A 22572-nucleotide genomic window follows, 5' to 3' on the forward strand; every position below is an offset into this window, starting at 1 on the left:
GTTTAATAAAATGTTTACATGTTTTTATTAAAAAACTGCCCAGATAAGTAGATAAAAGTGGAAAAATGCACTGCGGCACTTGACTCGTCAAATGTCACAATGCCTTTACTGACATTGGAAACTCACTTTAACATAAAATTGCTTGCTCAAACCTAATTATAGCTACTGTACTGTACAAGTGAAATACTCATATATACATGTATAGTGACTGATTGAACCAGTCATTTCTTTCCTCTGAATCTACGTATGATTTTCTTGCTCTTTTGCACTGTTGGATAGGTATATATCAGTCCTTGTGTATATTATATGAAATGGAAATGTGGATCATCAACCAGGTTGCTAATGAAAGAAAGCCTGTCTGTTCTTAACAGGATAAATATGTTAGATTTCTCCAACTAGAGATCCTTAGTAGGATCATTTTATATAACTTGTGAATGAAATTGGAAGGATAGAAACTGCTTCCGCTGTACTGTAGTAAAATGACATATGCTGTGCTTGTTACATTTGTGTGTATTGTAATAGGTTATTTGATTCAGTATATAATATAGAGGATTATGATCAGGTCTGCTATCATAACCACCTTGTTAAGTGTTTGAGACACAGATATCAAGAAACTCATCTCAAGACTGGAGTTAAGCAAACTTCAGATGTGAATCTTGACATCCTTGTCAAGACCATGTACTAAGTGAGTTATGACCAGGCAGACCCAACTGTGATTCTATGTAGATCACAGAGCTTTATCTTCTCTTGTGTACTACTAGTTGCAGTGGAAAGAGAACTGTAGTAGCAGAAAATGTTTTACAGCTCTGAATGCTGTTCCTCACTTACAGTTGCCTCACAGACTGCAGCCTGAAGTGAAGTGTACTTTTGATCTTGTAAAAAGCTGTAAATACAGTTTGTACTGCCACACACACAAAAACATGTTGCATTCAATGTGCTTTACAGCTTTTAAAGCTGCTTTAGCTTCAAAGGTTCATAGGTCCATAGGTAAGGACTAGGCAATAAGTTTGTAGACCATTACAGACCTAGCTAATAAGCCATATTCAAAAGTTTCCTCTAGTTGCAAGGAAGGCAACACACAATAGATTGGGGGAAATTTGAGGCTGTGCAGTTCAATCCAATTACCTTGAATGTTGCAAGGGTGCTACTCTGCTTGGCATGTAGTGGAAGTTTGTTCCAGAGGTGAGGGATATATAGGGATATGAATTTAGCATGCTAATATTTCTTAAAAGGTTTAGGTCATTTAACCCAGTCTTTGAGGAACCATTTGCTTTGCAATGAATAGTAGGTTGGGGGGGGGGGGGTTGATTGTTCTTCATTCAAAAGGCTGGAACCAGATCACCATGGAGGAGTCTATAAGAAACAGATAACAAGAAGTGGGCTACTGGTCTTTTAAGATTACTCAGGTTCTTAAGGTCATATGATCTTTTTTGTTAAGGATCTCTAATATCTCTAAAGCGGAGTAATATGTTTAGAAAATTACATGCCAAAAGTACATTATCAATAATTAGTTTGAAAAGAAATGAGTAAGGGGGAATTAAAGCTTCCATGCTACAGGGGAGATGCTTTTGGAAATGAAATAAGCCAGACAGAAGGATTTCCAAGCCACTATATAGATGCAATGGTCACAATTTATGTCATTATCAATAAGAATTTCTAGATGCCTTATGACAGTGTTTTATTAGAGAGGCGTGTCACATGTATGGTATGATATGGAAATGATTTATTTATCAGTATCAATTATACTACTTTTTTACATTTAGCTTGAAACCATTATCATTACACCAGTTATTACCCTAGTGTAACATGCTGAAACAAGTGTGAGTCACTGACGGAAGAATAACAGCAACCATGTTGCAGTTGTCTGCAAATTAACCACACAAGAGGAGTGTTGGCTTGAAGGTCTGAGAAACAGATGCCAGATAGGAGAGATCCTAACACTGAGCCCTGTGGTGCACCACTGGTAACTTTTTATTTTCAGAAATGTCACCTGCGACTCACACTTGCTGATGTTTCGTGGTGACTGCTCTTTATGCCCTATGACAAAATACTGAAAGGTGCTTAAAAATATTATGCACTTTCCAACAAAGTTGTCTTTTTCCTGAATTCAGAGCAATTTTATGGCACCTCATGCACTACAAATATATATTAAATAAAATATGACTGACAATGGTACCATGACCATTAAAACTGAAAATTGCAGACTTCTAAATGAACAGCAGTACATCTCAGGCATCCAAAATAATGCACTTAACATTACATTTAGGGATTAGGACTCTATGGACCTCCATCTTTTACTGAATGAATTGATAGCATCAAAACAATCTCACTAAATCTTCATTGCTACATTAATTATATGTGTGTGTTTCTTTTTTTCCCTCCCTATCTAGGACTGTCAGACAGGCACTGCAAACTGCATTGTGTTCAGATGCCCCCTCTTCAGCTTTGATAGATCAGCCAGCCTGAAGATCCGTGGCAGACTATGGAATGCAACCTTCCTGGAGGTAATAAGAGATGCAGTGTATTATAGTAGAAATACTGAGCTAAACTGACCTTTTGTAATGTTGCGTTTTTGCTGGAGCTGACTCATTGAATTGTGGCTTAATTAGTTCCTTGTCATGCTAGCTTCCAGAAGAGTGTGAAGGTTTAAAAAAAGAACAAGAAGCTTTCAAGCTCACTTTATATGCTTGTATGCATTCCCATTGTGACAGCAGACTTGACAATTATTTGTGATGGCATTGTCTTCTGATGCTACAAGATACATCTGCCTTTGTTGTTTGTTAATGAAAAGAGTTATTTTCTTGGACACTATTTCATTTGGTCTATATCACATCGTTGAACTTGTATAAGTTCGAATGGTGTAATATCGAACCCAAAAGTCCGAAACGCAAAAATAGCGAAGCCACAGCACATCAAATTTTTTCCCAGTGGAAAAAAATCAGTGGGCCGTTTTCGGTGCTTTGCTGTTTCCTCCACTGTGGTGCGATCTCGGAGTTTGTATATTTAAGTAGGGGGGGGGTGTGAGGGGGGGGTGAAGCCTCCCACTTTAGTTTTAGTTTAAGGTTTCTGTTTTATTTTTGTTTTGTTTTTTTTTGTTAGGGAACAGCAATTTTTTTCCCTGGGAAAAAAATCACTGTTCTGTGTGTTCGTTATTGTGTGGTTTCAGACTTTTGGGTTCAATATTACATCATTCGAACTTATATAAATTCGACAATGTGATATAGACCCATTTCATTTTCCTGTTTTTGTCAGTTCTGGTAAGGAGAACGTATGACAGAAGGTATTCACTACTCATAACCAAATAAACATTAGAATTGTTTATGACATAACCATTTGGGATATTTTCTTTCTACAATATCTTTCCATTTGTTTTTGCCTTGGAGCATTCAGCCTGACCATTTTGACCCATGAAGCTGACTTGTTGTTCCCCCCTAGTCTGCTTATTATACCCCATCATATTACCTTGCAGTGATCTCTTTTCAGAGGTGATACCTTATTGCTAACCATAGCTTACTTCTAGATAGTAAGGATGAACAAAAGCTGCTATTTGACCATTATATACAGCTACTCAGAAATATTTAATGTTACTAACACCTTTGCCCTTTTTTCTGGCCACATTAAACATACCAGGATCATGTTTGTAGTTCATTACATCAACAGTTCATTATACTGATAATGTAAACTGCAGTATTAGAATATCAACAACTCATTTTGTGACACAGGTAAATGGAATGGCATTAGTGGTGGGAGTGTGTTTGTGCAACTGGTGGTGGGTTTGAGTTAAAGTAAGGATTAGGGAAGGGGATAGCTTTTGCGCTGTATGTGATTTTTTGGTGTGTGTGTGTGTGTGTGTGTGTGTGTGTGTGTGTGTGTGTGTGTGTGTGTGTGTGTGTGTGTGTGTGTGTGTGTGTGTGTGTGTGTGTGTGTCTAAATATGTCTTGTTTAGTGGTAGCAGAAAGGGTTTTTCTAAGGAAAGAGGTGGTTATAGGGTTAAGGTTAGCACACATTAATAAGGTGGTGCAGGGGGACAAATCCAACTACTTATCAATCACCCATTCTTACAAATATTCAATCACAAATGGGTTGGCCACCCCAAAAGACTTCCTCAGTGAGGTCACCAATTTATGTTGCCACATATTAATCAAACCCATCAGCATCCACCTTTGCATTTTTACATCCTTCTAATTCTAAATAATCCAGTACCATGAAATTTCTTATCTTATTGAAAAAATCCTTACAATATCACCTTTCAGCTCAAAGTATCTCATCGCCTAGGTTGAAGCAGGCAGGGAAGAAAGGGGGAGAGGGAGGAATGATGTGGTGAGGCCCATCTACTTCTCCTAAGGAGAAGAAGGGGGTTGCTTATATTCAGGGGCACAATGGGTGGTGTTATTTCTCAGACAGAAGCCGGGAATATCACTACTCAAACCTCAAAGACAGGTTTAGGACTGCTTGGTGGGAATGCTTTTTGCAGAGGTGAGGGGGTATTCTCCACTATCAGCCCATTGCATGCCTCTCCCAGTGCCTCACCAGGTGTAGACTAGTAAGGCCAGGTGCAAAAAATACTAAAATCACCCTGATGGCTGTCTTGAATGATGACCTTGTATAATCAGTTGTAGCTGTGTTGATGGGGATCGAATGAGATGATAGGCTGAGAGACAAGTGTAATCCTGCATCTCCCTTGCCAAAACCCCTTACTACCAAAAAATCTACCATTGGTGTCTTTTTTCCTCTTCTATCACTATTGGAGCCCCTCTGTACAATTAGTATAATTAGTTCCCTTTTTCCTTGTCCCTGATATTCTGCTGAATATCCATCCTGACCTCCTTTCTTTGCCAAGTTCACATGCTTATTTCTTCCTAAATGTGTCTCCTGCAGTGTTATTTTTTGCGTCTATATTATAATCTCGAAGGTTTAAAACTTCGAATCACTAAAGATCAAACTTTAGTGATCGAAGTCTTAAACCATTGAATCCAAAAAAAAAACAAAACAGTGTGTAGGCAGGGGGGCAAGCCCCTCTGCACCCCCCACACTCCCTACTTAAATATACCAACTCTGAGAATGCACTATATTGAAGTAAACAGAAATCTCCCCTACGAAGATTTTCCATTTAAACAGTCGATGTAGTGCACTTTCGCTATTCTCGTGTCAATATCGTATTCGATATTGTCAGACTTCAAGATTTTAATGTAGACCCATATTTCTTGAACTTTTATTTCTTAATATAATGCAGCACTCATTCCTTTTTGTCTATACCTGTAAGGTGATTTATATTCCAGGATAATATGGATAACATAGTTATTATGATAAAAATGTGTAGTTCCTACCAATTATACATGACAATTTTTAATGTATATTTCCAACTTTCATATTACATGCACACACTGATGTTTGGCAGGCTGATCTTTTATGCAGTTATTTCTTCGCATCTCCATTTGAACCTATGTCACATTTCTGAAGACTTTTTATTTTAATGAAAACCCTGGAACAATAAACTAAATATATTTTCAAAACACCCCATACCCTAATAACTTAGAACAACAACACAAAACTATGTATACTCTTTAAAGATGAAGTTTAACCCCCCCCCCAGATAGGAACAGTTGCCCCAAATTGACAGCTGTACCCAAAGGCATTGCCTAACCTAAAATTAACATTACCCATGATAAAGCACATGCTACAGCCTCTATTTCCACTTATACTGATTGCTATCTGTTCTTTTCTAATATGTAGTCCCCTCCCAGATATGAAAACAACTTGTATGCTTTCAGAAATCAGTAACTTTTAGCCCTAAGAAAAAGTGCGCTGGCTATCTTTAAATAAAATTAAATTGTACACTTCTTTTAAATGCATTGAAGTATTAAGGCCACTAGAGAGGCTACTAAGTCTTATTCACTTCCTATAATTTCAGACTTTATATTTCACTGAACTGCTTGCCATTGTATCTGTAAATTTTGTGTTTCCCTCAGCAAAGAATGCACTGAACTCTCAAGATTAATTGCTTGCACCTGCAGCCAGCTTGTCTCCATGTAAAAGTAGTCAGCAATTAATCTTTGCAATTTTTACACAGAACAGACTATATAGCTGTATTCAGCTGCAAACTTCATTACTCCTATTTAACATTTGCTAATGAAAAAAAGCAAGCTAATACCTTTACAGATGTAAGGAACTTGGCATTTGTCATGTCATTCATCATTTTATCATATTTTTCAAACCTACTTTCTTATTAAAAAAAAACCTCTTGTTTATAATTTAAGCCAAAGGTACTAATCTAGACATTCACCCTAATAATAAGAGAAAATATCATAATTCTACATGTAATATAATGCATTTTTATACCCCACCCCTACCCCATCAGCCCAAGATCACAGCACATTTACATTAGTCTTGCTTTTCTTTACTTTCTTCTCTTGTTATACTGTAAAGACTATATTTCTTACAAACAATAAAGTATTTGTTTAATTTAATATTGTTAATGCATACAAACACTCACTGAAGAGACCCCCTCACATTTGAAATACCCCTGAGTATGTACTACACAAAACTGCTTTACTATATATAACATGCAGTTTATATCATGAAATGTTTTATACAAATACTAATAAGAATATTGTTTTGCTTACAGTGTCCTTCTAAACATTAATAACATAAAGAGGGGGTATATGCAGTGTTAATGACACAGGAGGTAGCAGACTTGCCTTTGATGCAGAAAGGTGTGAGTTCTGTTCCCAAAACAGGTAGATGGATTGCTGACACTTCAGTGCAGCATAAGGGGGGTGCTGAATTCCTGAGTTTGCTGTCCTTCAAATGAGACATTAAAATGAGTGGTATCTAAAGAAAGGACTATGGGAAGTTTCATGATGTCCTGGCTAAATTTCCCCTAATAATATAAATACCATGTCGGGTCTTCCCTGAAAAGACTTTACTAGCCTACTGGAACTAACCTGGTCAACAAAAGGATAAGTATAAATATTGTTACTTAATACCACCATCACATATTACCTTCCATCTATGATTTCTGAAAGCATACAAGCTGTTTTCATATCTGAGAGGGAACTACATAGGTTCATAGGTTCATAGGTTCATACTAGGCTATCGGTCCTATGATTTCTGAAAGCATACAAGCTGTTTTCATATCTGAGAGGGGACTACATAGGTTCATAGGTTCATAGGTTCATACTAGGCTATCTGCCCTAGGGCATTTATAAGCCTAGCCAGAGTATGTTTGGCTTTCGCCACCCATTTTAAATTAATTTTGCTATGCCCTTTTTCGAGGTTAGTATACTGTGCCTCTGTCTAACAGTGACACAGAAGTGATACCCGGGGTAAACCTACGATCTCCCATCCACTCATCAAGACTCCTCTTGAAGAGAATCAATGAGGGACTCTGCCTAACCTGGACTGGGATTTTATTCCAGAGTGAAGGGAGCCTCTGGGTTATGAATCTGTCCCTCCAGGATGTCCTATTTATTTCAGTGCTGAGGTTCAAGTCTCTCAAGCATGTCGCTCGATGGGATTTGGATTTTTTGAGGTGCAGCATGTCCCTTAATTCCGGGTTGGACATGGCCTTATATGTCAGGCACAGGTCACCTCTGAGCAGGCAGTATGCCACTGAGTAGAGCTGGAGTTTCTTTAACCGGGCAGCATATGGCATCTGTTTGAGCCTTTTGATCCTCTTGGTGAGGTACTTTTGGGGTCTTTCTAGTTGCTGCAGGTGTCTGGTAAGGCACATCCCAAAAGGGGCATTGTACTCAATTATGGGCCTGATGAGGGATGAGTAAAGAGGCACGATGACCTCCCCTGATCCAGATGTGAATCCCTTCATGATTAGGTGGGCTATATAAAATGTTTTTCTAACCACTTTGGCCATGTGGTTGTCAAATGAGAGATTGCTATAAACTTGGGTCCCCAGGTCCCTAATTACTTCTTCTGTACTTAATGGATTACCACCTATGTGGTAATTTGTGGGCACTTTGTTTTTGCCAAAGGGGATGACTATACACTTTTTGTCATTTAGCTTGAGGCCATGGCTCTGGCACCAGTTGTCTGTTTCTATGAGGCCCTTTTGGAGGATGCTTGTGTCGGCTGGAGAGTCGATTATGGCGCCCAGTTTGCAGTCATCTGCGAACTTGGTCAGCCACAGTCCTTCCGTGTTTATATTAGAAAAGAACAGACAGCAATCAGTATAAGTGGAAACAGAGGTTGTAGCATGTGCTTTATCATGGGTAATGTTAATTTTAGGTTAGTCAACTATGTTATCCATATTATCCTGGAATATAAATCACCTTACAGGTATAGACAAAAAGGAAAGAGTGCTGTATTATATTAAGAAATAAAAGTGCAAAAAAATAACACTGCAGGAAACACATTTGGGAAGAAATAAGCATGTGAACTTGGCAAAGAAAGGAGCTCAGGATGGATATTCAGCAGAATATCAGGGACAAAGTAAAAGGGAAATAATTATACTAATTGTACAGAGGGGCTGCAATAATAATAAAAGAGGAAAAAAGACAATAATGGTAGATGTTTGGTAGTAAGGGGCTTTGGCAAGGGAGGTGCAGGATTACACTTGCCTCTCAGCTTATCATCTCATTCGATCCCCATCAACACAGCTACAATTGATTAGACAAGGTCATCATTCAAGACAGCCATCAGGGTGATTTGAGTAATTGTTGCACCTGGCCTTACTAGTGTACGCCTGTTGAGGCATTGGGAGAGGCATGCAATGGGCTGATGGTGGAGAATGCCCCCTCACCTCTGCAAAAAGCATTCCCACCAAGCAGTCCTAAACCTGTCTTTGAGGTTTGAGTAGTGATATTCCTGGCTTCTGTCTGGGAAATAATACCACCCATTGTGCCCCTGAATATAAGCAAACCCCTTCTTTTCATTGTGGTTTTGGTGCATATTAGATGTCTTGGTTATGATTTTTGCATCTCAACTTAGGGAGATGCAGTATTTCATTACAGATCCAATTCTGCTAATACTTTCTTACCTAATGTTACAACCAACCAAACTTTTTCCCAACTTACCCTTTCCAAGTGAAAGTTAACATATTTCACCCATATCAAACCAAAAAGTACTTGAAAAGTGGTCTTACACTAAAAATTGTCTGCTTTTAGAAGTCACTGGATTGTATATATGTTATATGGTCAGAATTTCTTGCCTTGTGCTATGATATCTGTAATAGAGTCCTCCCTGGCACTGTAACTGTTTGTTCAGTATTGTCCAGTTTAATCCAACCTTTGACATCATTACTACTTTTAAACACTCTTCATTCAGTCCACAAGACTTTCCCTCCCTACAACATGTAGACAGTCTATTCCATTCAAATTGCTCTTTTGTACTTGTGTCCTGTGAACACTGTATTGCTGCCCCTTCCTCTTAATCCATTCTAAGATATGCAGTTATCTGTCCCAGTTCCTCATGCTGTTGACATTAACTTCTTCCTGTCATGACACTGGCTCAGCGCCTGTTTCTTGTAAATCGAGTTATTTGTCAGATAGTACAGTACTTGCTTTTCTAAAGTCCTTCCCTGCCTGTTCTGAGATTTATGAAGGCCTGCTAATGGTAACTTATTTATTATACCTGCAATAAATAATCTTTCCATTGCAATTACAGCTTCTTGCTGTATTTGGAAGCAATAACCACTGTCTGATCTCCACTGCCGTGTGCACTGCTCACTTTTGTAAAATCCGCCTAGAAGTGCCCCACTTTTTCACAACAGATAAATGACCACAGACAGCTAAGTTGCAAATTGTGAATGACCCATTTTCATACACATGGTATATTTCTGTTTAGTGCACTTCGCATTTTAGATACCCAAGTACTTCAAAAAAGTAACATTTTTGTCTGTCCTGCATATTTAATAATGCATCTATATCTGAAAGCTTACAAAATACTTAGTAGTTCTGCAAGTTTTTCTTCCTTCACTTTTAATAACACTCCTATTTCCCACTCTCTAGACTACCTCGCAGAGTGTTTGACTTTTTTTCAAGTCTCCATCTGCAGTGCATCTGGTATTTAAAATCAATCACAATGTCTGATTCTACTGCTGCATCTGTTCACAACAGAAGGTGGATTCTATGTTTGCTCACGGTTAAATTTCTAACTAAAAATCATTGCCAGTCTCTGGGTGTTCATGCTTCTGAAATCTGTCTCGGACTTTTTCCACAAACAGCCCTCTCAATGCTTCAATCATAGAGTTCTTCCCTTATGTGAATTAGCACCCTAATATCTTCAGTCACTATCAGACACCATCCTGGGAAGAAGAATTAAACTATTAGTCAAGAAGTAACTTTTCAAAATGTCAAGCCAGATGGGCTACAATCATTTCTGCTCTTATTATACTTGTCAAAAATGTAAAGGTGGAGGAGGGACACAGATATAGGTTAAGTAATATGAAAATCTTAGTTAACCGCAAACAACTGATCAGGTATCATATGAACCAACAGTTTCCTATTATGATGGCTATTGTGCTTGCTGGAAGTAGTAATTACATAGCTTATTGTGTCTTCTGTGCTGGTAACTTGTGCCGAGGCTTTCTATATTCTATATACTGCCTGCTGCACAGCTAAGGTAGCCAGGATGTGAGCAGCACTGGAGACAGAGCTACTAAGAATGACAGTCACACAGTAGCAAATTAGTGATTGTTAATGTCTGCTTTCCCTGTTCCTAGTAATGCAAATACAGAGCCCATTTGTAAAACACTACATTGTTAAACTATTGCACTGATGTATGCGCATACATGAAACTGCGTACTATCTGTGTCCAGAAATATGAAGCAATCAAAAGTTACTAGATTGCAACAGGTTGTGTTAGCTGTGTTGAGCTTGTGTGAAACCTCATTGGCCTGAACAAGGTACTGTATAACTGTGTGCCAGGAGGTGCCTTTCCCCACAAAAATGCTAACTCATGAAAAGGGCCTGGGGTGAGGCTTAGAGGGTCTACAGTGGCTAAAGGAAATAAGTGTGAATGAAGTATGAAGTGATCCTGCAAACTGTCCACAGATGTGCTTCTAGTGTGGGTGTGTCTATATGTGTGCCCTTCAATGGTCTGGCACTTTGGCTGGGATAAGCTTTGTCTTTCCTGCCCTCACTGAGTGCCACAATAAATTGTCATTCTGCCTTGAATCAGATTAATCCAGTAACAAGTGAATGAAATGAAAATGAAACAGATTTAAAATGCATGGAAGAAAACTTCTCCGCATGCATTTGTGTGAAACGGTAGGGTGTGCCACACTGAAAAGCATTTCCTGTTTTCAGAAACAGTCATGCATTTTATAGATAAACATTTGTTTTATTTATTTTATACATTTGTTATCCAGGTACTTTCAGGGGTGAACCAAGAGAGTTGTCTGGGCAAGTGACTTGCTCAGCTTCACAATGTAGGCAAATGGAGGACGAAAAAGTCAAGCCCTTTATCCTTGACTATAGGGAGCTGCTGATTAACAGTTCTGAGCCTTAATCTTTTTCACTAACTGTCAGACAATCCAATAATTTAAGTGAGCCAAGTATGTTCCAGCCCTGTTTGTTTGTGCCTTTTAATTTTAGAAACTTAGCTAGATGGTTCCTCACTGGTACTTAGATACACACACAATAAAGGGGTTGTTTTATAAACTTGATATTATCATGAGCATCAGTTTATTGTTTTTTTCCTTCTTTTTGAATTTGTTCCAACAGGAGTTTTCAACTGTTAGCAGAATTGATGTGGTAGTCCGTGCAAACATTACTGTGAAATCCAGCATCCAAAATCTCATACTGAAGAATGCAGTGACCCAGGTACGGAGGCATATTGTTTAATGGATATCTAGAGAATAATCTGAGTCCTAGCACTTCAAAGGTATTTGAAATGAACATATTCTCAGGGGTGAGGGGAGACAATGCAGTGTCTGCTAAGAACTGAATTATAGAACTGCCTCTAATGCTCCTAGTTTTCTTCATCAAGAATAGAGGAATTATTCACACTTGGATCAGTGGTTCATATAGTCTGTATCAGCATATGTCAGAAATGTTATAACATTTTAGAATTGTGCCACAGAAATGAAATAATGGAGACCTGGACTGGCTTTGGTTTGTTGTTATTCTCAAAATGTGTCAATGGGTCAATTTTCAAAGTCAAGCTATTTAACTTTTTTTCTGAACAATAATCATGTTCTAAAACTGGAGCAGTAAGGCATATTTCAGTAGGAAGGTGTGCCTTATTTCAAGTATGTGGTACTGGGCACATTCAAAGGAGGTAAGATAGAATCATTTTCAAAAAGCTCACAGGACATCCTTCAGGTTTGATGTAAGAGGCACGTTCATTTGCTATGTGTGGAACATTAAAAAAGAGAGAGAAGATGAATGTTTAGTTCTGTGATACCTGTTAAATGGTGCCCTTCTCATTCCCAGATCCCCGTTTCCATTTACCCGGAGCCAGAGAGAGCAGAGTATGTGGGTGTGCCCTGGTGGATTATACTGATTGCTGTCCTGGCTGGAATCCTGATGCTGGCCTTGTTGGTATTGTTACTGTGGAAGGTAAGATATCATAAATTTGTGAAACCTTGCAAAAAAGGCACTGATGATGAGATTTGTGACTACCATATCAACTGTGCCAAAATAAAATTGCTTTCCTTTAGTTCCTTCTGTAAAAGTCAACCTTGAAGCATTGTAAGCATTTAACAGAAAATCCTACCTGTAAAAACACTATCTCTCAGTCTCTTAACAGAAGAATCAGGGATAAAGCCAAAATGTAATAAGGGACAAAGATCCAAAACCAAGGACATATTTTAAAAAATGTTCTTACATACTTAGAAAGTTACTATAATAACAGTTTTGCACTGGCATGAGTTTCTGAAGGATATAGTATTAAAAATAAAATGTCTGCCATTATTTATGACTACAGTCCCCAATGATTTTATAGAAAACCCATTTTTTTATGAGGAACAGACTAAAGCTATGAGGCAAGGTTAGGGACAGTTTCAATACTGATTTAACTAATCAGTAGCCAAAGAATAAATATTCCAACTTATTTTATAGAAGCTGAGCCTGTAACCACACTGTAAACTGAGCAAACAAGAAGGTAACTTGTTATCATCCACAGCCAGCCCCCTCCTTTATTTAGTGACTGCAATCCTTAATGATTTGTTAGAAAACTGCACATTATGAGAGGTGCATACCAAAAATATGAGGCAAATTCAGGTGTAATTTGTGAATTCAGGCACAGTTTCAGCTTTGTTGCACACAGTTGGCAGAGAATAAATATCTCAGTGTATTCATACACATGCACACTAGTCCTGGAAAGGCAGAATTGAAAATGAACAAACAACACGAGTGCAAGCTGTTTTTCAATCACAACTATTCCCCTTTTAAAATGAGCAAATGACAAGAGGATAAGTTGCTTTCATTCAAAGCCAGCCAGCCTCTTTAAACTGAGCAAATGACAAAAGAGCAAGTTGCTTTCATCCTTGGTCATCCCCTACCTTAAACTGAGCAATATGCTAGACAACAAGCTGCTTTCATCCACATTCACCCCACCCCCATTTAGTGACTGCAATCCTAAATGATTTGCCTGAAATAAACACATTTGATGAGGTGCAGACTTAAAATATAAAACAAAGTCAGGGACATTCTGTGAAATCAGAATCACTTTCAACTTTATTTCACAAAAACAGTTATCAGGGAATAAATATCCCAATATATGTCATACAAACACACCATAGTCCTGAAAAGCCAGACTATAAAATTTTCAAATGACAAGAAGGTAACATGCATTTCCTCCACAGCCCTGTTGAGTGACAACAGTCTTCAAAATGTTATCAGAAGACCAAACATTTTATGAAGCACGGACCAAAAACAAGAGGCAAAGTTTCATCTTTGTTTCATACAAGCAGTAGCCCAACATATTTCATATTAATGAAGTCAGAGTTTAAACAGTTCAAACACGTTTCTATAGTCTACAGCCAGCCCACAGCCCCACTTATTTAGTGACCGCAATTCTAATACTATCTTTAATTGCTTGTCAGAATATAAAAAACTCTCCTTGGGATGAGATAATATGTTTCCTTCATGCACAGCCAGTAACAGAAATAGAAAATTTGATAATATATTTAAACAACATATTACGACCAAGCCCATTCACTCTAAATGTCAACAGATAACTGCAATTCCAAAATATTTTTATATATTTTGGGCAAATAATAGCATTTAGTACCTCAGGATGATGAGCTATTAAAACTTTAACTTGGTGTGCAAGTATATTTAACCAAATACATATTTGCAAACATTCTTCTAATTTTCTTTACATTTATTTATAGGGATAGTTGGTAATTTCATAGAATCCATCATCTTTTCTTAAATATGCATGTATATTTGATAATATTTATCATATCCATTTACAAAATATTCCCTTCTTTATCTGCTAGTAATAATACTTTGAAGTTTAAAAATACTTTGTATTATACCATGACCCCCCCCCCAAAACGTTCACGCTGATTGGCCAGCGTGCACATTGTAAATCGAGTTATACTAATGGAAAAAGGTCCAGTTGCCTGAACTTTTTTCCATTAGTATAACTCTACTTTTAAAACACTGTCTCGCTATGTTAAATGGGTTTAACATAGCGAGACAGCTTTAAAATAAGCAACGGACATCTCTGTTGCTTATTTTAAAACTATCTCACTATGTTAAACCCATTTAACATAGCGAAAACAGTAAAAAAAAAGCAACGGAGATCTTGCTTTCTCCATTGCTTTTGCCCACAGCTCTGATGTACTGCGCAGGCGCACAGTACATCAGAACTGCCACGGATGCCAGACATCTGCGGAAGGGCAGTAAACAGGCATTATACTATGCCATTATTTAAGAAAAGTAATAGTTTCTTTTCTTAAATAATGTCATGGTATAATAGCAATAACCCACTTCTGGGTGTGGGTAATGCTGTATTTACCCACGGTTGGCTTTGTTTGGTCCTCGGGCCGCCTCGGGACCAAACCACGCCAACCGTGGGTAAATCCAGCATTACCCACACCCAGGCGTGGGTTATTGCTATATTGCCTCCTCTTTAAGTTTTGCTAAATTATGCTCTTTTCCACCTTTTAAATGTTAGATATACAATATTTTTGTAAAGGTGTGATAAAAACATAGAAGTAAAGTTACTGAAGTTTAGCATAACTTTTTTGAATGTGTTAGAATTTTATATCAAGCTTGTAACATAAATATATAAAATGTTCTGTGTTTTTCTGCATTATCTCCACATCTGAATAACTCAACAAATTTAATACTCCCAGATCTACTACATCCTGATATGTTCACTGACGTACACGTTCTTTGTCTGCAAATTATACTAGGTTCATAGGTTCATAGATACAAATGTAACTTCTGTGCTCTTCTAAAAACATCCTTTTTATCGTATGCCACCTTGGAAGTGATGTAGGAACATACACTGAATCCTTTCTTAAAAACTCCTAGATCAAAAAACATATTAGTTGATCAGCAATGTTTATAATGTCTAAGACCATCTGTACGTCTGTTAATTATTCATTAATATAAGCATGAAGTCCATAAGCTACATATACTTCATTTAAACTATATATATATATATATATATATATATATATATATATATATATATATATATATGGGTCTACTTCTATTCGTTGACAGCCCATTTCACTGAAACCCATTCAGTCGACAGCTCATTTCATTGACAAAAGTATTCAGGGCAAAAACCTGGGATTTGCCCCCCTCCCCACTGTTGTGCAACTGTGGAGTTGTTATATATAGTTGGGGGGTGTGGGGGGCACAGCCCCCCACATTGGGGGGGGCGCAGCCCCCCACCTAGAATGTTTGTCGATGAAATGAGCTGTCAACCAAATGGGTTTCAGTGAAATGGGCTGTCAACGAATAGAAGTAGACCCATATATATATATATATATATATATATAGAGAGAGAGAGAGAGAGAGAGAGAGAGAAATATATATATTTCCACAGATAGATCTAGATGTATGAATTACCCATGCTTTTCATTGGGTTTCCTTTGCTGTTACTCATGTTCAGTTGGTTGTAGTATTATAACATTGATTTGTAAACCTAGTGTTGTCTGTATCAGCTCCAACCTTCATTAAATAGTAGCACATTCCATGCTTTTGTTTTTGTTGCTGTTCCCCAGACACTACCTAGAATCTAACTTTTGGCATGTGGTACTAACAGGAAATACATATTTAAAGCATCATGCTAATGTAGTTATTCATTGGCCAGAAGTATTAATCCCACTGGGCAGATACAGTATCAATCCCTGTGGTCATTTTCATGCAAATATCTGTTCACATTTAAAGTTATTTATATCTAAACATTTTTTTTTCTTTTCAGGCAACTCTGTTTCATGATTTTGACATTTGACATTCTCTTCTTCTTTATAAATTCTGTTAATCTTATCAATTTATAGTTTTTGTTTTTTACATATCCCTTTCAATCAATGTTTCTAACCAAGTTGCTGTACAAAGCTTGGAAATTACTATCCAGTAGTCTCAGAACCTTTATTCATTCCCAGTAACACCATTGCTGAGTAATGTTTCAGTACCTAACACCCGTGAAATTGTGGATTTTTAACATTGTTTTGATTGTTAGATATATTTTAATCTATGCAGAAGTTTCATTAGCACCATTTTGCAATGTAAATCAAAAGAGGTGCAGAAGACTTCTAGGTGTGTGATATTGCATACAACTTGCTTCACAGTCCCATCAGAGGTATGTGTTGTGAGTGGATCATTTTTGCCAATTTTATTTCTATATGTAGCTTTGGTTTTATTAGTGGTTGAAGACAAAACCAACATTTTTCAGCCATACATGTAGGGTTAAATAGTTGTTTTACAGGGAATGCCTGAGTAAAACCAGTGTTTTACAAATACAGTGAACAGGAGAGAACCCAAGACAAATCTTTAGGGAATTCCAGTAGGGACTGTTCTTGGTTAGAAGTGACATGTCTCCATCTGACTCTTAGCAAGCTATCTGTGAGGTAGGTGGCAGTGCAATTGAATATGTCATCACTGACAGCAGCTCATAACTGGATTCCTTTTAAACCAAAAAGTGTAGTCACCAGATGAGAGTGCACAGTAGAAAAAAACTTGATTTATTACAATTAAATCTCAACAGTATTAGCACTTTTGTTCCAATGAAAATGGAGCTTCATCAGATAATCATCCTTTCACAATCACTTTACTTTATAAGAGCTCCCTCCCTGAATACTTTGCCAAACTCATATTAAAATAACATACTAAAAACAATTCAATAATTAACTCTGCTAAAAAGCTTCTTTTGTTGTATTTTGCTTATTCTGTTCAATATGCAGGTGTGTTACTGGGCACATGGTAATACGTGTGCAGATGGTGCTTGAGTGCATATTGCAGATCCAAACTTGGCAGGTTGATACTTTTAACTTTGCTGTACTTTATGGAGAGTTAAGTTAAACTGTATGCCCTACAGAGGACTCCTACATTTGCTGTATTAGCGGTAGAGTTTCACCTAGTTTTTGAAGTCATGCTTTTTTACATGGTTATATTTTTCGAAAATTAATTTTATGTTGCATTAGTGTGAGTGCCAGACGGCTAGTATCAGAGGTACTGGCACTGTTCCTTTGCATCTTTTACATGCAGTTCCAGTGACATTTGCCGTTCTGATGGTTCTGATGGTTGTTAGGTGTTAGCATAATGGTTAAGATTTTTATCTCATAAACACAATGTGTAGGGTTTGATTCTCACCTTTGAGGGAAATTGCTTAGGCTCAAAAATGGCTCACAGGGGCAGCTAGCCTAGTATTTATCTATTAACCTAGGATTACAAATAGTTCACATAGGACTCCCTCTGCCAGCCAGCAATGAAGTCTCCATTTCCTCTCCTCATTTCCTGCCCTTTACCCTTGTTCTACTGTTTAGTTCAACCACTGGTTCTGCTATGCTTTTAGGTGCATTTTTAAAAATGTATGTTTTATATTCTCTATTGTTTACATTTGTGTTTTTGGCTTGAAGTCGACAGACCTCACATATACACTCAACACCTACTTCACACTGTGTGTATTGCTCTGTCTTTATCATTTATTTATTTGTTTGTTAGTTTATTTATTTATTTTCTTTGGAAAAAACTTTTTTGAAGAAAGTATGCAGTTGTTGATTGTTCACTGGCTTGTATGCATTGCGTTATTTACTTCTGTCTTAAGTATAAGGCAACATTTAGTCAAGACTTCACTGCTGCATAGTCTTGCTGTTTCAAGCTTCAAATCATCACAATGAGTAAAAGCAGAAAATAATATGGAGAATGAGAATTTATGCAGAATAAGTCATTTTAATTTTCACCTCTTTTGATGCCTCCGCCCTTAGTTGGCTGGGTCACCTACTTGAATATCCATGGTAATCTAATGAAATATAACAATGAACTTTTGTCCTTTAGTGTGGTTTCTTCAAGAGGACGAGAAGGGAACCTGAGCATACCACCACGTATTACCGGGCCCACTTAGGGGTCCAGCCTTCAGAGCTGGAAAAACAAACAACAGAACCTTACCCATATCCTCTTATTGAGCGGTAAAGCAATATGCATGTGTGTGCTATGAATCTGAACAGCACTGGATTAATTTAGATGAGTGTGCTGCATGCAGAGGGATTATTGGGTCAGGTGGAGCATGGTTTCTTCTTTTAGGTCATGGCAGTCACCATGTAAGATCAAAAGCCATTTAGCACAATAGCAAGAGCTTAAAGTGTTTATCTGATTCATGCTGAATTTTATTCCAAATACATACGAAACTTCACAGATAAAAAGCACACATAAATGCCTTTGCAGTACATGCATTTTTGTCTCCATAATCAGACTTCCTCAAATGACCAGTGTTAGTTAAATATGCTCTCAGCGACTTGAGACTAGTAATCGGAAATGACATCAGCAGAGGGTTCTCTCTGCTGACGTCATATCCGATTACTAGTCTCAAGTCACTGAGAGCATATTTAACTAACACTGGTCATCTGAGGAAGTCTGATTACGGAGACGAAAACACGTGTACTGCAAAGGCGTTTATGTGTGCTTTTTACCTGTGAAGTTTCGTATGTATTTGGAATAAAATTCAGCTTGGAAAACTACCTCGGTGTTTTAATCTATGCTACAGGCACTTTTTGACTGTTTTCTTGGTGATTTTAGAGTGCCTTTCCACTGTACTTTGTTTTATCTGATTCATAGTTTTAAGTATCATAACTGAGGTAGTAGGGCAACTCCCTCTAATACTTACTTTACTAAGCAGCTCTTCATTGTACAATGGCTTTGTTGATAGTCTATACAATTACAAATCCACAAAGAGAAAAATGAGCTCAGTCTATGTTGTTTGACTACTTCAGCAGCTTTGGTGATGATTAATTTTCCCCATCCCAAACACACATACACATATATACAAACAGACACGCATACATACTGACACACAAACACACACACACACACACACACACACACACACACACACACACACACATTTGTGGCCTTATTGAAGTACAGATATGTCCATAAATATTTGTACTATGAGGCAAGGCGATTTCTAGGAATAATATTGAAATCAGAATGCCAACAGAGTTAAAGTGCCTAAACACAAAATACAACACTTTTCTACATTTTTTCTCTCTCTCTTTCCTTTGTATACTGTACTGTGCTTCCCTTCAGTCTGTGTAAAGCATTTTGCTCACAAAAGCACATAAATGATGGGAGCTTCAGACAGCTTGGCCAAAAATGTGTAAAATTTGGGGGGGGGTGATTACGAAGGAGGGAATGGATCTTGTATCACAAATCTTGACCTTTACTTTGCAGTTACTTTGCTGCTTTTTAGTCCCATTTACATAAAGTCAGTATGTGAAAGTATGACTTGGCCAAATTATTTTCCCCATAACTAAGTGCTCAGTTCTACCCACTTGTCTTGTGTCCCTTATTGTTGTGCAGCAATGCTTTGACTTTAAATCATCTTCGTTTCCTACTTGAAATAGAGTGAAGTTCTCAGCAGTACAGTGAACCCATCTCTGCGATGTAACTGGAGGATTGTCATCAAGCATTTCTCGATATGTATGCATGCACGTCCTTGTTATTGCTGTAAAACATTTATTTCCTCACAGGTCCCAGCTTTACCTACACATCCGAGTTACTGAGACCTACTTTTCACAGTTTGCAGACTTTTTTGTTGTTATTGAAGTCTACAGTTATTGATAGTTGGTTTCGCATGTTGTGCATTTTTGTGGTTTGCTGCATGAGTTTAAAATTGCATCATGCCGCTAGTTTGTTTTAATTATATGCCTAGAGCAGTCTAGCTGAGATCACATTCAAGAAAGAGAGATTTACTTTGGTGCTGGTACCTCACAACTTAACTTACTGGTACTTGTATGAGTCTGTCAGAGTCATTCATTGAATCAGTAGCTAGAGGGTGTAAGTTTCAACATGCATGCTCAAGTTCTACAGTTCTGTGCTTTAACTACCACAACACATTAAACGGTGCTCACATTCCATATTTTAAGTACTTGTTCACCCTTTTCTCCAATACAGCCTTTTTCATGATTTAAACACCCTCTTCTTTTCCTCATCTTATCCAGCACTTCAGAATGTAGAAACAATTCTTAAATTCTTGTTTGAAACTATATATAATCAATTTGATCTTAAATGTTTAATATATATACATATATATATATATATATATATATATATATATATATATATATATATATATATATATATATATGTTTTAGGTGGAATTCATAGATTGTATACTAAACCACCTCACGGTTCCACAAAAGGGGGGTCAGCATACAAGTAGCATAGCTAGAGCTGGGTGAGTGGGACAACTGCACTGGGTGCAAAGCGTTGGCTGGAGCGATCAGACAAGCCAGATCTCTGTTTAATGCAATACTGGCTTTAAAAGGACACTATTGCATTTGCAGTCAAAGCTGAGCACTGTAGTGCTCCATGTATGGTTTAAACTAACAAAATGCTGCTTGCTACATTATAGTATTCAGTTTGCTACAGTTTAAAAGTAAAACAAAGAAAAATAATTTTTTAACTAAAACCTGAGTGCTGTAGTGCTGTGTGCAGGCAGGGTGTAAACTGTAGCAAAATACTTGCTACATTTGTAAAAAGCAGTTTGTTACAGTTTAAAAGACATTTTTTGTTGTTGTTGTTGTTAATACCATGCAGGCAGGGTATAAACTCTAGCAGCTGTTAGTAAAATGTATGGAAGGAAGGTATGGAGCAGGGCACAGAAACAGGGCCTGAATGTTTGGGGCAACAGGACGGGGGGTGGTTGTTGTGCATCTGGCCACCTGGTTTGTGTGCTAGTAGAAGGAACAGCCATTTTTTTTTTTGCTCTTCGTTGGAAGAGCTAGTAGGGGGTGTGGTTCTAACTGTAATGAGTCAATCACTATGATGTAATAATCGGCTTATTACAATGAAGTGCTTTTTTCTTTCTCTTATTTATAGATTTTTTTCTGTTTATCTGAAGTGCTGAGGGGATGGGGTTCTGGTTCGTGGTACCAGGACAGGGTGCTGTTTGAGTGCTGTTTGAGCCAGCTATGTTTGTGCAGCACAGTATGCAATGGGTTCCTGATTCACAGACACCTCACCATTCAGTATTGCAACTCTGCTCTACTGAACAGTAAGGGTTTTTGCACCGCATGTAAAAGTGACAGTCTGTGATTGCGGCCTACACTAATGAGGTCTTTGGGCTTACCATTACACTGCTTTGTGGATTTTTGTGTAGTACAGTGATTCATATATCTGTATTATATGAGATCCATGCAAAGCATTGCACAAAATGCATAAGTGAATATAATGGTTTAGCTGCATGCTGGGAGAAAAATTTGCCCTATGCCGATTACTGATCCAAGGAGGCAGTACAGTGTAGCATCTGTGTGTGTGTGTGTGTGTGTGTGTGTGTGTGTGTGTGTGTGTGTGTGTGTGTGTGTGTGTGTGTGTGTGTGTGTGTGTGTTGGAGGTGTGGGCATGCACATATGTAGACATATATTAGCACAATGAGTGAGCTGTTAGTGAGATTGTGTGGTTCAGTGCTTATTGTGAGAGTATGTATGTGTTTATGTCTATCTAGACGTGTTTGCTGCACATTGCATGAAGTAATCTGTGACTGGTATGGATGGAAAATCGTAAATGCAGTGTGTGTGTGCTGATTCTAGACTCTCTGTGTGCATGTGTGTGTTTGTGTGTGAGACAGATTGAGAGAAAGTATGCCTTTGTGTATGCCAGTGTGTTTTAACTGCACTGTTAACAATGTATAGTCATGTAGCTTATGTTTTAATGACATTCAGCACATATTGTACATGAGTCTGTATCACATTAAGTCAGAGGATAAGACAGCACAGCGAGTTGCACTTCAAGGAACCTTGACTGTGAATTCCAGTATAGGTAGACTCACTAGTCCTCATACTTTTAATTTGTAAATACATTGATACTATATATATATATATATATATATATATATATATATATATATATATATATATATATATATAAATTTGTAATAAACTAATTTTTTAGCATATATGCTACACCAGTTAGTTCTCATATTTCTTTTGTA

At 37.6% G+C, this 22572-nt stretch overlaps 1 protein-coding gene across 4 annotated transcripts in view; it reads left to right on the top strand.

The window, feature by feature from the left end:
• The window catches only part of ITGA7 (integrin subunit alpha 7), an 849563-nt gene that overhangs the window by 797758 nt on the left and 29233 nt on the right, over positions 1–22572 (top strand). For 2 of the 4 annotated variants that reach the window (XM_044083727.1, XM_044083728.1), the window contains exons 22-25: positions 2391–2504; positions 11679–11777; positions 12390–12515; positions 18420–18550. In XM_044083727.1, coding sequence (XP_043939662.1) covers positions 2391–2504; positions 11679–11777; positions 12390–12515; positions 18420–18550 — 470 coding nt within the window. The remainder of the gene's footprint in view (positions 1–2390; positions 2505–11678; positions 11778–12389; positions 12516–18419; positions 18551–22572) is intronic. The other 2 variants (XM_044083729.1, XM_044083730.1) reach the window with 1 other exon arrangement.

Source organism: Protopterus annectens, chromosome 9.part0 (genome assembly GCF_019279795.1).
Source record: "Protopterus annectens isolate FY-2018-M chromosome 9.part0, PAN1.0, whole genome shotgun sequence".
In the NCBI taxonomy this organism is placed as follows: Eukaryota; Metazoa; Chordata; order Ceratodontiformes; family Protopteridae; genus Protopterus; species Protopterus annectens.